The 21,997-nt window shown below is 40.2% G+C and overlaps 1 protein-coding gene across 4 annotated transcripts in view; it reads right to left on the minus strand.

The window, feature by feature from the left end:
* The window catches only part of zgc:77784 (uncharacterized protein LOC402947 homolog), a 52,742-nt gene that overhangs the window by 30,171 nt on the left and 574 nt on the right, over window positions 1–21,997 (minus strand). For all 4 annotated transcript variants that reach the window (XM_034867295.1, XM_034867294.1, XM_034867296.1 and 1 more), the window contains exon 2: window positions 10,012–10,338. In XM_034867295.1, coding sequence (XP_034723186.1) covers window positions 10,012–10,338 — 327 coding nt within the window. The remainder of the gene's footprint in view (window positions 1–10,011; window positions 10,339–21,997) is intronic.

Below are 21,997 nucleotides of genomic sequence, written 5' to 3' on the forward strand. Positions count from 1 at the left end.
CCCCCCCCCCCCCCAAAAAAAAAGCAATTGCCAATCATAGCTTAGCAACAGTAATTGGGCATGGCAGACCTCAATTCAGGCGTTTTGAGGTCACCCCTGCTGCTCCGATTCTCCGGCCAATCTTCTGCTTTGTTGCTATAATTAGCACTGTTCATCATACCGACTGCTATAATTATTATGAATCCCATTTCTGTGTATCTGTGTCTCAACCGGCAGCAACAGAGAGCCTGGTTCAGCCTGAGGTTTCTGCCCGTTTAAAGGAAGTTTTTCCTTGGGGGGAGTTGTTAGGTCTTTGTAAAACATAGAGTGTGGTCTAGACCCACTCCCTCTGTAAAGTGTCCTGAGATAACTACTGTTATGAGTCAAAACTATAAATACATTTGAATTGAATTGAACGATAGCAGCTCTGACCTGCACTTCATTTGGTTTGGGGAAGTTTACACTAAAGCGACATTTGTGTGAGATGTGATGTAATGTTTTCTCTTGCAAAAGTCTGACCATTGAGTTGCTTCTTAAATGAATGTCTTCTGAAAAGCAATCCAGGAAGAAAACACATGTTACGTCATGATAAAGTAGCTTAATCATGAACATTTTCAGTATTAAGAAATGTGGAAACTTTCTTGAAATGTCTCAAACAGATTACAGTTTAACCCTCATGATGTCCTCATGTTGTCCTCGGGTCAAATTGACCCGTTTTCCTATATCAATGTTCTTTTTAATTCCCCAAAATAACATGATTGATTCCACACAACGCTCTTTGGAAAGTACAAACCTCTACTTTCATTAATTTTGGGGCATCTTATTCAATTTTATAGCATTTGAAGAAAAATTGAAGTGGTGGTAAAAGTTGACATCCATCAAACATCCATTCCTTTAATTTTAGTCAAAATAATTCCCAATTTCTGCTTTTCTAACTCAAACATTAGGTGTAATTTCCCATAAATAAGGTTTGTTGACCATAAATTTCAAAAAGTAACTGTAAAGTTAATAAGTTAGGGTTACGTAGTGTTGAAAATTTCAAGTGACAAACATTCAAAAAAAGCGTCAAAAGTGTTAAAAAAAGGACAAAAACGTACGAAAAAGTTTAAAACATCGAGAAAAAGCATCAACATTTTTTTTGATTTTCAATTTTGACGAGAAGACAACACAAGGGCTAAAAGGGAAAAATGTACGCAGCACTTCTCATTGCTTTTCAATTTCAAATTTTTCATCACACACCTGTCTTATCTGTACATAGCTAACGATACCAGTGTGTGAAACGGCAGCTAGAAGTTATGAGGCCAACCAGAACTACGACCAAGTTAGCTCAGGTTAGATTTTCGGAGTCCATGAGGGGTTGAAAGCACAAAACCTCTCTTACACAAGTAATGTAGCATTTCTAAAAACATATGTAATGTTAGCATAAACCGGATGAAATTCTAACTGTTTGTCTGCTGCAAAAGTCAAGAGTACAAAGTCTCCATTCCTTTCTATGCTTATACCAATTTATTGTACATATATAAAGCTTGACAGGTGTGCAGCAAGAGGAACAAGCAAACCATCAATTGGTGTAATCTCAGTTAGTCTTTACTTATAAGGATTTATAGACATTAGAAAATCAACGAAACTAAGCACTTAGTTCATCCAAAGCCAATTACTCTGAGTACATAATTCAGCCAATGCCACGATAATTATCCATCAGTACGCCTGACAGGTATGTGTCAACACAACATGGCCGCCCTGTCCTTTAATACAGCATTAATATTTACACCTACTGGGTTTGAATAAAATCTCAGCCGAAATGACTTTATCACAGCTGTTTAAATACGGAAAATCCTTCTTCACTCTAAGTTTGATGCTCATAATTTTGTGGGTAAACCCCAAAGAATAAACCAAAAACTGTGTGAAGGGGCTGATAATTGTCTCTCAGATCTGAAGTGATCTGATCAGTCAGTCCGTGCATTATGCACCCCGTTTTCAGCTTATTCCATGATATCAATCTCTTTATTTAAATTAAGTGGAAGTTCACTCTCCTCCCCAAGTGGGATTTTAAATTAAATGTAATTTTAAATGTATAGAACTTAAATGTCTTATTGTGCTGCAGTGATAAAACATCTCATTAGTAATATGACATCTCAGAGCAGGTGATTAGCTGAATACTGAGGAGAATTATCCCTGACCGGGGAGCTTGTAGAAGACATTTGCAGTGCAGTCATCTGTCACAGAGAAGTAAAACAGCATAAAGACCTCTGCAAACCCGGACAATTAACCCTCCTGTTGTCCTTGGGTCTAATATGACCCCTTTTAAAATGTCTACATCAGAAATATGGCATTCATTTTGACCAAATTACCACAAAAAAGGATGGATTCCATGCAACGCTCTTTGCAAATACAATTGAAGACTTTCAGGGGTAAATTACAATGGTTTCAAATCAGCATCCTCACCAAACTCATCCACTCAACATACATTACTCTGATCTTAACTATTAGTCAAAATAATTCATTATTTCTGCTTTATTAGCTCAAATATAATGTAAAATTCTATTCAAATGAGGTTTATTGACCCTGGATTCCAAAAAGTAGTAAAACTAGTGATAGTAAGGTGGTGGTAGTGAGTTAAAAAATTAAACAAAATGTCAAAAAAGGGTAAAAATAATGACAACATATAGTTTACAGAGCCATGGCAAGAGCAGGGGTGGACTATAACCAGGACATTTTGTGATGAAGGGGGTTAGAGGACCCAAACGGAGAGAGCAGGCTGGCAGAAGAAAGTCTGAGTTGAGGATTTAATAGAACGGAGAGCTCCTACAAACAAGGAGTCCAAAAATCCAGCAGGTAAAAAAACAGAGTCCAAAATACAGGTACTAGCAGAATTTCAAAAACCACAATAACCGGAATACAACCAACAAGCTAGACGACACACATCGTGACACAGAAGACCAGAACCCCAAGACTAAATACAGAGGGTAACGAGGTAACAAGGGGCAGGTGACACAAGGACTGGGACACAGGTGAAGGACATCAGACAATCACAAGGGCGGGAAAACTTAGGCAGGAAGTAAAATTAGACAAGATGGCACAGAAAACCAGACTATCACAATAAAATTGAAACAGAAACCTATGCAAGAAAAAAAAATAACACAATCACAAGACAAGACAGAGAACCAGGCTAAGAAATTAAGACAGGAAAACAGACAACCACATTAAGACAAGACACCCAAACCATGACAGGAAAGGCACTCAGGTTCCTCCTCCTCCAAAGGTCTTTTCACAAAAAAAAAACAGACTCTGTTCACTTGGCTGCCTGTTTCAAATGCTTTGCAGAGCTGAGGCGCTAATTGAAAGCACTGCAGTATTTTTAGACCTCCGTCTGTAAGGCCTGGTTAGACGTGCACACAGAAACCTTTGTTTCACTGCCAGGGTGGCTGAAGTGAAAAAGTTATGGGCATAGAGCTAATCCCTGAACTGTACACACATGCACACACACACCTTCCTCCAGCATTTGAAACCCCAAGTCCCCGGGCACACACTTGCAGAGAGTGGGTCATTTATTTTCCTGACCTCCCTACCCTCAAACACTGTGCAACATGAGCTCCAACATTTTCTTTGAAGCTTTGTTAATGTGATCCTTCCTTGCTTCAACTTAAAAGCCTGACACGCCAAACAGAGTTTCTCACGGATGTTTAAGTATATAATGATGATCCAACTGCAGAATTGACCAATCTCCTCAGAAACACAAAGACAAACCCTCCCTCTGTCTCCTGAGGGGCTACTGTCCCTAACGTAACTTAACAATCTCCTAAACCAGGCCCTGCGCCCTCGCTTCGGTCCGTCCATCCGCGCTGGGCTCAGACGGGGAGCGTGGTTCCTGCAGGGCAGCTGAGGGTTGACCCAGTCTCTGCAGAGACAAGTCCTCCTGTACCCCAAAGACACTTCCTGTGAGCCTAAATAATGGCAAAGCAATGACTTTAAGCGGTTTCATCACTGTTTCTGTGGCTATATCCAAGAGCGCCCATTCGTTATCATAACTTTAATATTTCAGGGATATACAGATTAGGAGATTTAATCTCCACGAGAATATTCATATAAATCACTTGATGTTTAAGTGACATTTATCTCTATAATGTAGTGTTTAGCACAGAGACGCTCTAGGACGGCAGAAAGGCCATCCGTTGGTGTTTTTGGAAAAATGAACAGAGTGAGGAAGAGAGATTAATCATTAAAAAACTGTATGCATGGCATTCACACTTTGTGTTGCATGCAAAGGGCTGATTTATATGTGCTGTATATTAGTAAATCCATCGTCACTTGGTCTAAAAACAAGCAGCCAGAGGGAAAATGACGTAACAGTTCACAGACCATTTACATACCCAGCGCGAAAGCAACATGACGGGTGAGAATGACAGACAGGACAGATAAAAAAGGCTTTTGTACTGAACGCGAGCTGACAGTGAGTGTGGGAAGCAGGCAGAGCAGACAGCGTGGGCCGGCCAGATGTGTGATTGGCTACCAAGCTCTGTGTTTTCACGGTAGAAAGGTTGACTGAGAGGTTAAAGGAAAGCGGAAGTGCACATTATTGAGAGCCTGAGACGACCCGCTTCCTGGCTCCTATTGTTCTTTTATTTTGAAGAGCAATAAACCCATTAGGGAGGTAGTCTAATCCCATTGCCATGATACCGCCCTGTCACAGCTAATGGAGGCTTATCCTACAGAGAAGAGAGATTGCTTTAATCCATCCATTGTCTGGTTGTGTTGATGGAAGATGAGAACAGACTCCAGGGCAAATAGTCTTTATGAAAAACTACAAAATCCTCCACTTTCCAAAAATGTCATAACGGTTCAATTACAAACAAACATCGCATGCAGACAACACATTTTCTTATTGTTAGTGAGGCTCATATAAACCATAGCAGTGGTTATTTGCACAATTCCAGTCACACTGGCAATTTTCTTGCATCTAAGTACAGATAAATTCTAAACTACCCATGTAAACCGTATTTATCAGGGATGATATGTATCTGAAATGTATTCCCAATGAAAAGAGAACGTAAAGTAGAAGAAGCCAAGAAAACAAGCTGCAACCAGAACTTTGATTCCTCCATAATCCCTCATCAGGAGTAAGAGGAACATCTGGCTCTAAAGCTTCTGAAGCAAGTTTTATTTTTTATTTGTCCTACTTTATTCTAATCCTGCCGCACCATGTGGCCGTCTCCTCCCTGAGACAGACACTTACATTCATGATGATTGAAACAGACACCACTACAGTTTTCTAGTTATATTTTAAATTAAAAAAAAAACACAGTTTGGAAGAATGGAGTATTGGATTTCAGTCCACTCCCACTGTCTGTTTTTTTCTTCTTTTAAACAGCCAGGCAAGTCAGCTGGTCTCTGGCAGCTTACAGTTAAAAGAGGAATAAAAAAAAGACAGAATAATGACTGCTGCTGGCATTTCCGAGCAAAGCGAGCTCCCTGCTACGATATACACGCCATGCAAAAACCACTTGTGGACCTTGCGGCGCTTATTATTCATTTAAGCATTGACAACATCACCTCAACTGCAACTATGAAGCACATAGGGACTGTGTGCACAGAAAAAGAAGTAGATCTCAGTTGTCGATCCTTTTCATGTTTTGACACAAACCTCCATGACTCAGCGGTGAAGTCAGCATTTGTCCCAGCTCTGTTTTCTTCTATTTATTGAGCTACAAATCCACATTACACCCCACAGGTTCACAGATGGGTTTAACTGTTTGCGTCTGTACCTTTAAGCTAAAAATTTCAAAATTGATCAAGACAAATTGACATTGAGTCAGCTGCTGTAATGTGAGGATATGCAACGGTTTGAATATGCAGATGATCAAGCTGAACTAGATTTGCAGCTTACGTCAGCCCAAAAGCAATTCTTTCTGTCAACAATAGAGTGAACATGAGGAAACACTGGTCTGTGTATGTATCATGTCGCATTATTTATGTCCGGGACAAATTTCCTGAGGGATAAATAATGTTATCGTGATCTTGAAGGTTGCACCCCATCGCCTTTAACAAACATGCCCTGTGGTATTTATTTTGTGTAAAAGTACTGATAAGCCTCAGAGCTTTTTAGATTGTTTATTGCTTCACGGTCTGTGGCAACAGCGTCACTATGATCACACTAATCTTTAGATGTCATATTATCAGATATCAGATTTAGTTGTCATAGCTTGTCTTCCCACATCATTCAAAAGTCTCTAAGAAAGAGGAAGACACCGGTAGCTGAAGCTGCGTGTAGGCGAACATACGTGGGTGTTGTTCAAACAAGTTCTTGTGTGTTTCTTTGGGGGTGGATAGTACATGTCTACTAGCGGTGATGTATAGTAAACCACAATGTAAAAGAAAATGTAGACAACATCAGGAAATTGTTGTGTTTCCTTGGATCAGGGAGGCTCCAAAATCATGTCTGCAGCTGTTGCCGTGGTCCTGCTACACGTCCTGCGGTGCCCTGTTACATCCTGCTACGCTCTGCAAAGCCCTGCTACGTCCTGCTATGCTCCGCAGGGCCCTGTTACATCCTGCTACACCCTGCTACACCCTCCTAAGCTCTGCGGTGCGAAGCCAAGTCCGGCTACGCTCAACGGTGCCCTGCTGTGCCTTGAAATGCTACGCAGTTCCCTACTATGCCATGAACTAATACAAATTACTACTTTTAATCACTGTTCCATTGTCCTTTACTGTGATTGAGACTCCTTACTTCAACCCCAACCGGCCGTCAGACTCCGCCTACCAAGAGCTTGGTTTTGTCCATGGTTTCTTCCTAAAAGGAGTTTTTCCTCGCCACACTGTTGCTTCCTCTGGAAGTTATAAATTATAGAGTGGTCTAGACCTTCTCTATCTGTAAATTATAGTGTGGTCTAGACCTGCTCTATCTGTAAATTATAGAGCGGTCTAGACCTGCTCTATCTGTAAATTATAGTGTGGTCTAGACCTGCTCTATCTGTAAATTATAGAGCGGTCTAGACCTGCTCTATCTGTAAATTATAGAGCGGTCTAGACCTGCTCTATCTGTAAATTATAGAGCGGTCTAGACCTGCTCTATCTGTAAATAATAGAGTGATCTAGACCTGCTCTATCTGTAAATTATAGAGCGGTCTAGACCTGCTCTATCTGTAAATTATAGAGCGGTCTAGACCTACTCTATCTGTAAATTATAGAGCGGTCTAGAGCTACTCTATCTGTAAATTATAGAGCGGTCTAGAGCTACTCTATCTGTAAATTATAGAGCGGTCTATAACGAACGTACATGTTCCACCAAAACAAGTCCAGTGCTTAGCGGCGCCCAAGAAGACTGTGATTGGTTTAAAGAAATTCCAATTAACCAGAGCAGGTTTTTCTCCCATCCTGGAATTCTGCGTGGAGACTATTGTGTAATTAACGTGGTTAAAACCAGGATAAAGCCAGATCTCCTGCTCCCGACTCAGACTCGTACTAACAGCCGAACAGATCCATCAGTATTAATTACTGCTCGGTGGGAGTTTTAAGCTCTTCCTCTTACCACCTGTTGTCTGTCAGACGGCTGCCTCACACACCAACACACACATTCCTGTAGGACCACCAGCTTAAAAACTGGCCTCTCATTAACACTGCATGCTCCCCCCACCCCCCTGCCACAGCTAATTGGGTCAGTATTTAGCCCACAGTCAGCACAACCTTACGCAGAGGGGGAGCGGGGGGGGGGGGGGGGGGGGGGGGGGGGGGGGGGTCTAAGACCACCATCATGCTGTCTTAGCATATGCCCTCTCTAGCCAGAGGCAGCAAGATTAGGAGCAAAACCAGGCACTTATTAATACTGTTAGTCACTCAGTGCCTGCAGGTAAATCCTCCCTTTACCAATATGACTGTACTGTAATCTCCAGCTGCACAAAAACACTTAATTTCATTATCAACAATTTAAAAGAGGGCATAAGACAATATGTGCATTGTTTTTTCTTCCAGCATAGATATTTGTATTAGTCACAGCTGCTCATTGTTTCCAACATACAGCATGTCTGAGTCTCTATTTTCAGATTTGGTCTATAGATGAGGTCAGCCAGCCATGAGCATTTACTGTACACCAGTCAGTATAGTGGAAGATGAGACAGTGCCCAAATTGGTGTTTTGTGTGTGTGTTTTTTTAACGAGGACAGTTCAACCTTGCTAAATTCAATTCTCCTTCCCGTAATCAACCCACTGACTAATCCATTTTCTCATGGCAAAGTGAAGCTGCAGTTCAGCCCGGGGCCGAGCCACACTGGCACAATTAGGAGGGAAGGAAGACAATGGCACGTGTCCTCGACTGAGGAGTGGAAATAATAGACACGGCTCCTAGAGGGAGCTTTTTACTTCAGTGCACTTTCACCAAGATATGTGAAAGCTCACACTCCCCTGCTGTACTCAGCAGACAACACACAAGAAAGATAACACGGCTATACATGCATGCACACACGCGGGGTGTCTTGTTGATGCACAGAGAAAGGATTCGCTGGTGAGATGATGATAATCTTATTGCTGCAGAGAAGGTCTCCACAGGTCACCAACAACAGTTGTGTTATATTTTCTCAATAAAACGGACCAGTGAGCAGTTTTTTGTTTTGTTTTGTGGCAGCAAAAACGCCCAAATGTCACTGGTTTGAGTTTTTAGAATGTGAGGATGTCTCCTTCCATTTAACATATATGACAGGTAACTAAATCGTTGGGGCATTTTGATCAGACAAAATAAGACATCTGAAGACATCTCTTTGGACTCTTGGAAATTATGCTGAGATTTTTTGCTACTTTGTGACAAAACGACAAAGAGAATTTTCTTGAAAGTTGATTGGAGAGTTTAGCTATAACATACCTAAAGTTTTACTGGGAAGAAGCAATTTAAAGCAAAATTCAGAGAAACTGGGTTCTATCCTCATACATTATGTTATGTCCATTAGACATGAAAACATGTCAGTCACCACTTCCATAGTAAAGATTTGGGGGGAACTCAATCTCTGGCAATGATGAAGCATCAGAACAAGAAGAACAAGGAGCAAGACCCTCCTACAGTTTTCCAAAAACAGCTTAACAGAAATCATCTCAAACATTTGACTGACAATGAACAGAAAGTAGTCCCCTACAGCTGTTGTAGTGAGCAAAACAAACGTCTGAAGTGATGCTTTTTCTGTTAAAATGAAGGGTTCTAGATGTTAAAGGAGGCTCGTACTTTTTTAACGATTGATGTTGATCTCTCCAGAGTTTTATCAAATATTTGCAGTGCAGTTGAATTTGTGTCAGTTGTGAGTTGAATTAGGGGTGAACTGTTCACCACTCCTGCATCTCAATTCAAACCATGAACTGATCCAATACCAGTCCACTACTGGTCTATTTGCCCGTATTAACATCATGTTTATGAGTGTTACTTGTAGCATGAACACGTAATATTTTCTATAGTCAGTACATGCACCCATACCATACTTAGAAAGAACCTGAGACTATGAAACCACCAGAATTTTTTATAGTGTAATTTCAGAAAGTTGGTAATTGTTGGGTCTTTGTTAATTATCGTGTGGTCTAGACCTTTTCTGTCTTTAAAGTGTCCTTAGAGAACATCTTTAACACTACACCTAAAGCAAATTGAACACTTTTTACAGCCTCTAATACCGGAATGGAGAATTGTGAAATTGAAACCAGCCAAAATCTCAATGAACAAAACATGTCATTGTATTGGTATTATAACCGTGTTACCTATATAGTCACATACTTCCTGTAAATGTATAACTAATTTACTAAGTTTGTAGTTAACTAGCTAAAATGCCACAAACATTTTTAAATTAACTGTGCCGACGCCTCTCAAGCCTAAAGAAAAAATACATTATTCCCATAGTAGCCTAAAATTTGGTACACATCTGCAGACTATTACTTATTGCTAAACATAGTGGACTTCCATTAAGCTGCCAGACAGCTGCAAAAAGATCTGGGACACAAACATACATCAACACACAAAAAACATGCACACACACACAATTTTAGGACAAGAATGTAGAGCCTTACTGGCAACGTCTAGTGAAGCATTTCGGCTAATGGCCTCTCCCAGGTGGTTACGGGCCACACAGGTGTAGACACCCTCGTCTGGTTTGCTCCGGCGTCCGTGTACAATGCGTAGGAAGAAGAGGGAGCCGCTGGGTAAGAGCATGCGGTGAGATCTGGGGTCGTCTTTGTCCGTCTCCACACGCTCGCCATCCTTATACCACTCTATACTGGGAGAGGGTCTGCCCTCTGCCTTGCAGTTGAGGGTGGCAGGCTCCCCCTTGGAGACGATCAAATCCGAGGGGTCCTCCACAATCCGAGGTGCGCTGTCTTCAAACCGTGCCCGGGACCCTGTGAAGTGGAGGGCAGATGTTATCTTTCCATCTGACCACCTTGCATTCATGGAAATGTGTAATCTCTTTGTAACAAGACAGACAGCTGAAAAGCCATTTGAAAAGCAAGGACATCTTCCTTTAGAGGTTGCTGGACAAAAAACACTGTTATTGTTGGATACATGTGTGTGTACTGAAGCGGCAAATCTCTCTTTGAAGTTTAACTGTGAATTCAAGGGAAGACATTACACTTCCCAACAATAACCTGTGCATTTCAGATCAATCCATTTGACATCCATTTGTTTTTGCTATATTCTGCAAATAGCAAAACACAGAAGCCCCGTGTTGTCATAAGAGAACATACTTATATAGCCTGTATCCAGCTGAGTATTTTCACAGCAGACATCGCCTGTACAGAGGATTCAATCAACCATGTGATATGGTAATGGGCAATTTCTGTCTCAACCAGGATTGTTGCAGAGGTAAAGATGATAGTTGGTGAACAGCTGAGAATAAGACAAGCAGCAGATCTACGCATTTAGACCAGAGTTGTGAGAATGTGCAAGTGGGAGAGATATAGATAACTCCCATATTCTTCTCTCTGGGGATCCATTATCTTCCCTTAGCTCTAAGAGAAAGGCCCACCGCTTCCAATCCTAAGGTAAGCTTTTAGGCAAAGACCAAATGTCTCTAACAGTGTGTTACAGTTAGAAAAATGAATAATTCAAAATGCCGCTGCTTTTAGGAACAGATGGTGTCTCAGTCACTCTGAAAAAAATGGAAGAAAATGAAATGGTCACTGTGCCACTGATTATTGTGCAGCTCAGTCTGAGGCATTATTTTCAGCACATAATCTAGACTGCATGAAAATCCTCCATTATCATTGGATAGGAGCAGTCAGGAGTAACCTAATAACACACATGTTGTTGCACATGCTTCTGCTACATTATACTTTAATCGGAGGCATGAGGATAAACCCTCACTTTTCAGCTATAAGCAGATTTATGTCTTTTTGTGAAGTGATTTGATCCACGCGGGGCAAGAGTCGCCATAATGGCACAAACCTGAAGTAAACATCTAAAGAGCGATCTGTGCGCTCTCAGCTAAACACCCCGGGGTCACAAACCAGGACAGCTCTAAACACTAATGCAGGATGTGGATGAATACTAATCGAGCCATTAAAATGTGCCATAGCACCTCCAGTCAGTGCCAAGTGTAAAATCTTTTCATGCTAGGCCCATAAACTAATCCTTGAAGATATTATAATGTACTTTCCTTTAGATTATAGTCTCTCACGTCTGTGACAAGTAAACATTGTCACATCTGACTGTTTGTCTACAGAAAATGTTTTTTGAGTTTGAACAAACGTCTCAGCAGCTGAGTGGTGACCTGGTGGTTGAGGATTCACTGGCTGGTTCAAATCCCAGCTCATGTAGAACTCTTACATCACTCTGAACTATTCATCTTCTATCATAACTGGATTTTAACACCCAAATACTGCAACTGATTGGACTCTGCTAAAAAAAAGGGGGCAATGATGTTGAACAACACTGGATCCTACACGTCCCATAATGCATCTCAATGGTGTTTTTCAACAAACCCTCCCTTGCGTTCCCAAGTTTGTAAGACAGGTCTCCAAGGCACCATGACTATGACATCATCGGCGTAATTTATGTGGATTAAAACTAAATCTTAAACTGGGGATGCACCGATGTCAGTACTGGGTATCGGTCCGATGCCGTGCAGGTGTACTTGTACTCGTGGTCATAAAATTACTCGGATACTACCACACCCGATACCACCTCAGCAATGTAACAACAACTTTTCCTTCATAGGAGACGCAAGAGGAGCAATGGCAGCCGTTTGGATTTTTCTTTGACTGTAAAACAACAACTAGGCTCTTGCCCAATGCATGATTGTTCTTAACGACCAGCCATTGTCACGTTGTTAATAATACTGGGACTATGAAGATAGATAGATAGATAGATAGATAGATAGATAGATAGATAGATAGATAGATAGATAGATAGATAGATAGATAGATAGATAGATAGATAGATAGATAGATAGATAGATAGATAGATAGATAGATAGATAGATAGATACTTTATTCATCCTGAAGGAAATTTTAGGCATCCAGTAGCAAGAAAGCCATAACACAACAAACACATATCCACACATGTATACACATACATAAGAATAAAATAAGTAAAAAATTAAAATGAATGAAAAATCACTAACAGAAATGCAATGACCATGATAAGGTGAGATACTATCGTAGACTGTGTGTAATGATGATGCAAAAGTGAAAAAGTGAACAGTGCAGGGATTGAAGAGTGCAGTAGATCATGATAAAAATATTGACTATGATTAGAAAATGAAAACATAATAACCTATAAACTGACTGCCTGAAGAATAAGAACATTATGTAACAGGGATCAATCTATCTATCTGCTCTGTCTGCATGCAGTGTTTTTCACACACAAGCTGAAACAAAAGCTTTTGGTGTGTAGTTTTATCACAAGTCTTCACATTTGGGAAAACCTTGAGAACTTAGCTGCTGCCGTAAACAAACCATCCTCTCCACTGGATGGCTAAATCCACATGGGTACAACTTCATATGCACGTGAATGACGTCATCGGACTTTGTGTTCTTCATTCACTCAAAATGTTGTTATGAGGAATTATATAGTTTTTTTTTATTGAAACTTACCCAGGGAAATGTCCAGGCCCAGGCCTGAGCTTTGAATAGAAAAAAACCATGGTACTTTGTTCTAATTGACAGCAACAAGCCAAAATCATCGGAAAAAAACTCTAAACCAAGAGGGATTATTAAGTACTCGTATCGGTACTTGGAATTGGCAAGTACCCAAATGTAAGTACTTGTATGCATCAGTGCATCCCTATCTTGAACCGCAATCTTTGGTACAAGACTTCAGAACTCCAGATCTGATTCACTGACATTACTTTATAAAGAAAGTGCATCATTTAAAACAAATCTCCTTTTTAAACTTAAGTTATTGGCTGTTTGGGAGCAGCGAACCAAAACTGCAAACACAACATTGACATGTCATTGCCTTAAACAGTTGTCTACTTACACATCTAGCAGATTTAGAGCAACACAACCATTTGTTTAGTCGTGTTTGTGTTCACCTGGCCATATATCAAATAACTTTATGTTACCTACATTACGTTACATTATATTTACTCTCAGGAATGCATGCTCGGCTCAATGGTTATTTCCATCATTCCAACCACCTCCATCGATCTGCCATTAACAACACCATTAAGTCTTAACAATGGGTAATTTCCCTCCTTTTATATACCATTATTACGGCTGTATACAATGCTCTCTGTTTTGTAATCTTCTCTTTGCAGCGTGAATAACATCCGGCTGTCCTTGTAGTCGGTGTTTCTGCAGCCCATACTGTGAAGTTTGGGTTGCTTTCAGTTGAATGTCACAAATGTCACCATGACAAATACTTGTGTATTCATTTGATCCGGAGAGTGCATATTTGTATGGAATAAGAAACGCCTTTGAAAACTGTCAAAAGGAATTCTAACGCCCCACTGATATGTGAGGCATGGGGTTTATTAATGAGTGTTAATATGGGTAATTACAACAGCTATCATGCAACAGTATCAACGCGGTGCCATTTTGTTACAAAGGAAAACGTTTTGTCAACAACAAAAAAAGAGAACAGCAAATAGCCTTAGGTGGCCGAAGTGACAAGCAACAAGCATGCACCTGTGACAAGTGTGCAATCAGTGGAAAAAAAAGTCTCAGCCACCTTGAGCACGACAGCAACACATTTTCTTTGTGAGAAGGAACATTTTCACAGTAACTTTAGCGTCATGACAGAAAGATTGCGGTGCAGTGGTTGAAAGCACCTTTCAGCAACAAAAAGGAACTCTTGTCAGCCTCGTTTGTGACATTGAAAATAAACGTCGCGGGCGATAATGGGGACCGCTGTGAAGGTGTGTTTTTAGTCAGATCATGAACACGGCCCATTAGAACCGGCAGTGAGCCCCTTAGAGATACCCCAGCGCACATGGGAGATTAGTGTGTGACTTGATTTGTGTGGAAAAAATGAATCTGGGGAATTCTGGCGTGAAATGACTTTCATGTTGACAAGAGATGAACAAGTACAAGTAGAAGGACAAACTGATGTTGTCCAAAAAATGTCATGTCATTTAAGCTGTTGATGTGATTCCCAAAATTCACAGCTTTGATAGATATGTTGCAGCAAATTACAACAGGGGAATACTTTTAATTTACTGTACATTCAGTTTGGATTAAAGCGCCATTTTGGAGACCTCAGAATAAAAGATTGAAGTTTGCGTCTGGCTGCTTTGTGTGCTTTATTGGCAGCAGTTAACACAAAAGCAATGCTTTATGAATTTATAGTGATAGGTGTGTTTAAAAAAACAACAACAGGACATTAGCTCAACAACCCAGATTCTTTTAATCAAACTCAAGGTCAAATGTCCAATTCGATGTGTATTGATCTAAAAGGATGTATTGAATCTTACAATACAAAGTATTGTAGTTACGTAACATGCATCATCTTCGAGTTCAAGTCTATTTCAACTATATTTAGCCTTAATAAAGGAAATTTAGTGTGAAGCAAGATCTAAAAACTACAAACATACACAAACCACATCAGATGCCAGCACCATTATAGACACAACACAGGACACACATCAGCACAACGATGGACACACTCCTTCCTTCAAAACCAATGGCAGGATCCAATCGGACAGTACACAGACCAGTATGTCATAATGAACAATGATAGGAATAAATTCATAAAGTATATATAAAATGTCATAAGATGTCACTCCAGTGAATTCAGGTTCCTAATAGCCACAGACTCCCTGGCACGTCTAGGTCATAACATAGGGAACCTAAAACGGCGACCTGAGGGGAGCAGATTATATTCAGTACAGTTTAAAATCTCAAATCGTTGTACTAAAACCGTGTCAGAGAGGACAAATCCATGAAACCCGTTTAAACACATATTACCTTCTCTGAACCTTATAGACATTCCGGGACAAGAAAAAGTCAAGTGACTCCGCTTACATGCATGGAATATTACGGTTTTTGCCCTTATTCCGAAAAAGACAAGATTCTGACTTAGGTGTTTACATTACATTACATTATTCCACTGATAGTCCCGTCTACACGTAGCCGTGCAAAACGGGGGCGGCGGACTTGTTGGACCCAACACAGCCTCTCTCTTTCATTTCTTCCACCAGCTTCTTAAAAAAGGTCGGCGTAGCGATGCGTGTGCACATCTTCGATCATGTTTAAAAGTAGCTGTGTTTTTCTTTCTTCTCAGGTCTGCAGCCTTGCAAACTGTTGGCTGGTTGGTTTGTGGACGGTAACCATAGCAACGCACAGAGCTGACCATAAGCCGTAAATGGGCAAGAGGCTGTAAACCGCAGTAGACATTGGACATTGGCTGAAAGACAAAAGGACCTCCAATTGAGTTGAAGCTGTTTAAATGGGGAAGGGATAATTGGACTGCACCATGTTTCCCCATATCATGGGGGTGGCAGAGTATTTATTGTGGAGTTGTGTTCTTTTCTTTGCTAGTTATACTTATAGTTAGTTATGATTATTTGATTGAGTTTAATCCTTAGTTTAGGTAGCATTGGTTTAAATTGGTTCTGTTTAGTTGACCTCTTTTATGGGCCCAGGACTTTCTATTTTCTGAAAATTTGTTTTTTTTTTATAAATAAAACTTTAGATTTTTCTTAAAATCTACCTCGTACCTGCCAGTCCCCCACAGGAATAATTGTGGAATATTAGTATGCACGTAAACGAACAAATAAAAAGTAGTCGACCTTCAGCTGTTGTCACTGCAGCGGGGTGGGGGGGGGGGCCTGTGCAGGGTCTCGACCAAGGTTACCCACTCTCAAGGCTCTCCTTAAATGGATGCACCAGGGCGGGAGGCTGACTCCTTTCACGGGATAGATAACTGAACTTGATGCAGCTCTACTCTATTGACACGTGTTGAAATTGAAGCTGATATTTTCTCCTTTTACCAACTGAATAAAACACGTAAGGTTATTTATCGATGGGATTCATCGATAAATGATTCCATTCCTTCACGACACATGGGCGGCGATTCGATTTCCATTGCTGTTTTTTCCATCACGATTCTAGAAGTATTGTGATTTGCGTATTTCTTTTCATTCTTTAACAACAACGAACGTTGAGTAATACACTCAGAGACAATATACCACAAGGCACTTCTAAAAACCCATTGTTTTCTAAAACGAAGACATTTGTTTCATTTGTAAAGAAGGACATAAGATGGATTTTCTGCGTTTTCTGTTTTTGGCTGGAAACAGATGATGTGGTCACCGTCAACGGTACAGCATAAACAGACAAAATGGAGGTGAATCATAAGTAAAAAATATATTTAAATATGATATTAAATTATTTTAATAATCGTCATAAAAACAAAAACAATACATATATACAGATTTTTGATTTATTTTTTTCCCCATCCTAACAGTACATCGTTGATGGTTTTGAGAACTTGTTGGGACCAAAACAGTAAAGTTGTGGGTCAGACAGCTAAACAATGAAGTGAAACTCACTATAACGCTCCATAAAGCTGAGGGGAGCTACAGATTCAGATAATTATACTCTGTAGTATTATTATGTACTGTAGGTTTGTTACTACGAGCGACTCCTTTCACGTTGTCGTGTAACCCTTGTATTGTCTTCTGGTCAAATTTGACCCATTTAAAAAAAAATAAGTCTTTATCAGAGAAGTGGGTTTCTTTCACACATTTTTTGAGAAAAATAATACGGATTGTTCCACACAACGCTCTTCAAAAAATTAACTGAACAGCCCACTACTTTCTTTAAATGTGGATAAAAAATGCATGAAAGAGCGTTGAAAAAGTGACAAAAATGTCTGCAAAATCTTCAAAACTATGGGGAATCCCCCCCCCCCCCCCCCCCCCCCCCACACACACACACACACACACACACACAAAAACGTTAAAAGACGCAGAAAAAATGAAAAAAACATCAGGGGGAAAGGCAACAAAAGTTTTGAAAAAGACGACCAAAACATTTTGAATAATAAATAGATGTAATTTTAGAAAAACAAGAAGTTGCACTGTTAACAGGAAGACAACACAAGGGTTAATACATTGCCCTAAAAGGAATATTGGCTATATGTTGATAGTAATATTAATATTGATGATTCTCTGTCTGGAAGTGACATTTATTTTTGGGTCAGGAATATTTCTTTATGAGTATGAATTGTTAATTTCTAGTTGGACCATTTATGGGTTACACTATTGACTTGTGGCTCAGTAGAATATGATGCGTGTTGATATTGGATTGGAAGCTGTGAATGAAATTACTCTTGTATTGGTAATACAATAAATAATAAAATATCATATCATACTATAGACGGTTTCATTTGTATGCATACTGGAAGAATTGCTGGCGTCCTCTGATTGGCAGATTGCTGGTGAGAGCCTTTATCCTCTGTACTGTACACTATCTATGGTGCTGTTTGTCTATATGAACTGTATATGACCTAACTCATTGTGATCTGTTCATGTGTGTAAGGATGATAAGATGCAGTAATTGCCATGATTGCTTCTGATCTGTGAGAATTTCTTCATTTATTCACAAAAGCAAATGAAAAAACCCAAAGAAAGCCAGCAACCGCAGCCAAATGATTGCCCATTAGTGCCGCACGCAGCTCTGACAAGCTATTGCATCGGTTCTAATTGCAAACTCAGACAAACGCCCACATGTTTGCTCATGGCGTCTCCTACATTTCTGCCTCATCTAACACACATAGCAGGGTAAGAGCTGGGGGAGCGGGGGGGGGGGGGGGGGGGGGGGGGGGGGGGGGGGGGGGGGGGGGATCAAGATCACGTCTTGAAAACCCTGTTGACTCGGGCTATATTTGGCATTTCTTGGCTCCTAGCGGCGGCGTTACATAACATGGGGTGCTTTCATTAATTAGTATTTCAAGATATTAACCTTGCATCCTCCCCAGGGGCAGAAGTGTACTGATGCCACACTGATGTGCGGAAAACAACAATAGCGCAGAGGGCACGTCTGTGTTTTGCTTAAGATCTCGGTGCCTCTTAGCGACAGCAAGGCTCGGAGCCAAACACATGCAAGAAGCTGGACCTGTCAGAGCACACTGCTTGATATCTGCTGAAAAAAACAACACTAACTGTCTTTAGGCAGACTGCTCACAGACTAACTTTACATGTTAAAGTAAGACAGGAGCAGCTTGTCTCCGGGGCTTGTGGCTGTCTGCTGAGATTTACTCGTGTTGTTTTCAATTTCAATTAAATGTAATGCTTAAAAAGGCCAAAATTATTCAAGAAGTTTTGTGGCACTGCCAAGTAATCTCTGCAGGAGGCTGATAACGTGCAACAAACTCAATTTCAAAGCAAAGAAGTCGGGTTTGATTTACATCTGGCAACAGTCTGGGCTTTCTGAGCCTTTGTTTGGCAACCGGCCTCCTCGGCCGTAATCTAATCTTTAAATGATGTCATCAGCGACTGTATGGAGGCATCGTCAACATCCACCGACATGACTCAAGCATGAGGCACACAGTGGTTTCCTTCACTCACGGTCGTTCCATCAAGAGGGACTTTGAGAGGCTTTAGTCGGCCTTCAGCCATATTTGTCACTGAGTAATGAGCAGGAGGACAGAGTGGATACAAATCACCAGCTCAGGCTTGTTTTGCATTGATTAGTTCCACGCCAAGCATGCCAACAGGCTGAGTCTGAATACAGCTCGAGATAACACATTTCAATCAGACGCATTAGGGTCGACACTGTTGCCGTCCTAATTGAGATCTGGTCTGTGTGAGAGAGAGAAAGAGCTGCTGTGTTGAGTCGAACATAATTTGCAAAGGAGACTGTTGTTGCTTCAGCTCACAATCACACAGAGGATTGGGAAAACAATCAAACTCCCCACCGCGCTTCATCAGAACCAAAAGAGAAGAAGTTATTGGCTGGACACATAGACAAAACCAAAAAAACACATCTCACTAGAACTCTTACATTCATTGTTTCTATTATACAAAAACAACAGAGGAAAATCCACTTGTTGGGTATTTAATTCAACACAGCTCCCACAGAGGTTTTGAAGCCAAATCATATCCTCTCAAAATAGGGGTATGACCAGTACCCATAGGGTATATAAGTATGGGAATAAAAGAAAATACCCACTCCACATTACTCCATATTAATGGGTGAAGGCAGATGGTGTGGGTGTTGAGAGGTGCCTTTAATGTTGAGAGGTGGATGCAGTTTATAATAATGGAGCAGAGCGAGTGGCAAGAGGAGTCACAGAGCTCAGGATTTATAGTGAGATTATAGTATTTCATTGAGGAAGATGTAAAATAAAGCTAGAGTGATAAATTGGCCTAGATTGATATATCGGCTGTTATTAGCTCATTTCAGAAATATTGGTATTAACGTGTCTCTCAGCCTATAGGGGAAACAAACAGAGAGAAAGATCAGACCAGCAAATATGTTTTCCACAATTATTTAAAGCTGCTTTCAGGGCTGTAGTCAAGACCACCTTTGTCGAGCCCAAGACAAGTCCAAGACCAGGACTAATTGAGTCCAAGTCGAGACCGAGTCCAAAGAGGTTCAAGTCCAAGACAAGACCGAGTCCAAAATGGTTCAAGTTCGAGTCAAGAGTCCATGTCAGGATATGGACCAATATTATTATCAACATAATAAAGACACCTGGACTCGGTCTAGACCTAAAGCCCAAAAGCCATATCTGGCAAGACCAGTGGCCGAGACGGATGCAAGTCCGAGTCCAAATACTAGCAAGTACCAGACAAGTCCGAGACCTTAGAATAACGGTTTAGAGTCCGGTCTAGGAGTTTTCCATCAGTGTTAATCTCTTGTGTTTTCTACCCGTCAAAATTGAAAATCAACACTTTTTGTTGAGGCTTTTTTATTGATGTTTTTTTTACTTTCTCTTACATTTTGGTCTCTTTTTTTAACACTTTTGATGCTTTTTTTCCAATGTTAGTCACTTTTTTGACAATTTCAACACTACGTAAAACTAACTTATTAACTTTAGTTTTACAGTTATTTTTGAAAGTTATGGTCATTAACCTTGTTTATAAGAAATTATACCTAATGTTTAAATTAGAAAAGCAAAAAATGGGAATTAAAGGAATGGATGTTGATGATAATCATAGACTGGAATATGTCAACTTTTACTCAATACTATTTTAAAAACACTTCAATGTTTTTTTTCAAATGCTATAAAATTGAATAAGCACCCCCAAAATTAATGAAAGTAGAGATTTGTACTTGCAAAGAGCGTTGAATCATTTATTTTGGGTGGTTAAAAGGAAAATTGATATAGGAAAACGGGTCAGTTTGACCCGAGGACAACATGAGGGTTATAGAGATTTCAGATTAAAGTTAAGATTGGGATTTGAGGTTTTAGGGTTTAAAAGTCTAAAATATTTTTATTGTAGCGAATCCCCTGATGGGAAACAACACCAACGTGAACAATGGGTAGATGAGCAACTATGCTAACAAGTTAGCCACGCAGGAGCAACATAAAAGCCGATATAGTGTTTACAGCTTGTTTCCTCCCAAGTGGCCGACAGAAATCAGTTATCATGTGTTTTAGATTCAGGGATTCTCACCGGTTCATTCTTGAGACCTAACAAATGTGCTGAGTGCAATTCCTTCTTTGTAGAACATTCTAAAGCTGATTAAAAATATGTATTTCAATCTGCATTGTTACTATAAGTCTTTACTGCCCTGTAATGGTACTAACTCTCAATCGGCATGAATAAAACCACATCAATGTAAAAACAGAGCTCATTGTGCTATAAGAGGTCAAAATATGGATTTTAAATGTTGTGTATGGTATGTGTTTGTGTAAATAAACCAATATTAGCTCATATGTTTTTCAAAACTCAAATATTGATATTGGGTTAGCAGCAAAGAACCTGCTTTTTACTGTAGACAAAAGCTGCTGTAACATGGGAATTTCCCCACTGTTGGATGAATAAAGTGTTATCTAATCTAATCTAATCTAATTTCCTTTCATTTCATTTCACATCCACTGAGTTGAGTTCAGTTAAATTCGCTCAGAGTTTAAAACTGAAACGGGCCATTCCGACCTTTATGAAAATTGCATCAGTTACTCTGAGAATGAAAAAAAACATCTGCACTCTCATTTATTGTTTTTTTCTGAGCCCTGCTTTTATTTGGGGTTCAGATTAAGGCTCAGAAATGTAATCTGTTATTAGAGCAATGGTTACAAAAAATAATCCCTTTCTCAAAGGTAATCAAAATGAGCTTTTAAAAAGGATTTCATAATAATATGTTTGCATCCTCAAAACCATGTTTGAGGGGAGCTGCAGGCTTGTCAGACTATGACAATATCCTGAAGAGTGTGTTTGTGCTCACAGCTGAACTACAAGTGACAGTTAAGTGGGTTCATTTGGGCTCCAGCTGCCTCCCTGGGGGACCACCCCAGTAGTCAGGGGGTACGCTCTGGAAAGAAATGTGCATCTTCTTGCTTTAAGCTTGTGGTATTTAAATTACAAATGACTGTGTGTGTGACATTTCCACTTTGGATTTCATTTTTTCCTGGGAGGATGTACCCACAGCTGACTGAGAAACGTCA

This window comes from Etheostoma cragini, chromosome 3 (genome assembly GCF_013103735.1).
Source record: "Etheostoma cragini isolate CJK2018 chromosome 3, CSU_Ecrag_1.0, whole genome shotgun sequence".
Taxonomy (NCBI): Eukaryota; Metazoa; Chordata; class Actinopteri; order Perciformes; family Percidae; genus Etheostoma; species Etheostoma cragini.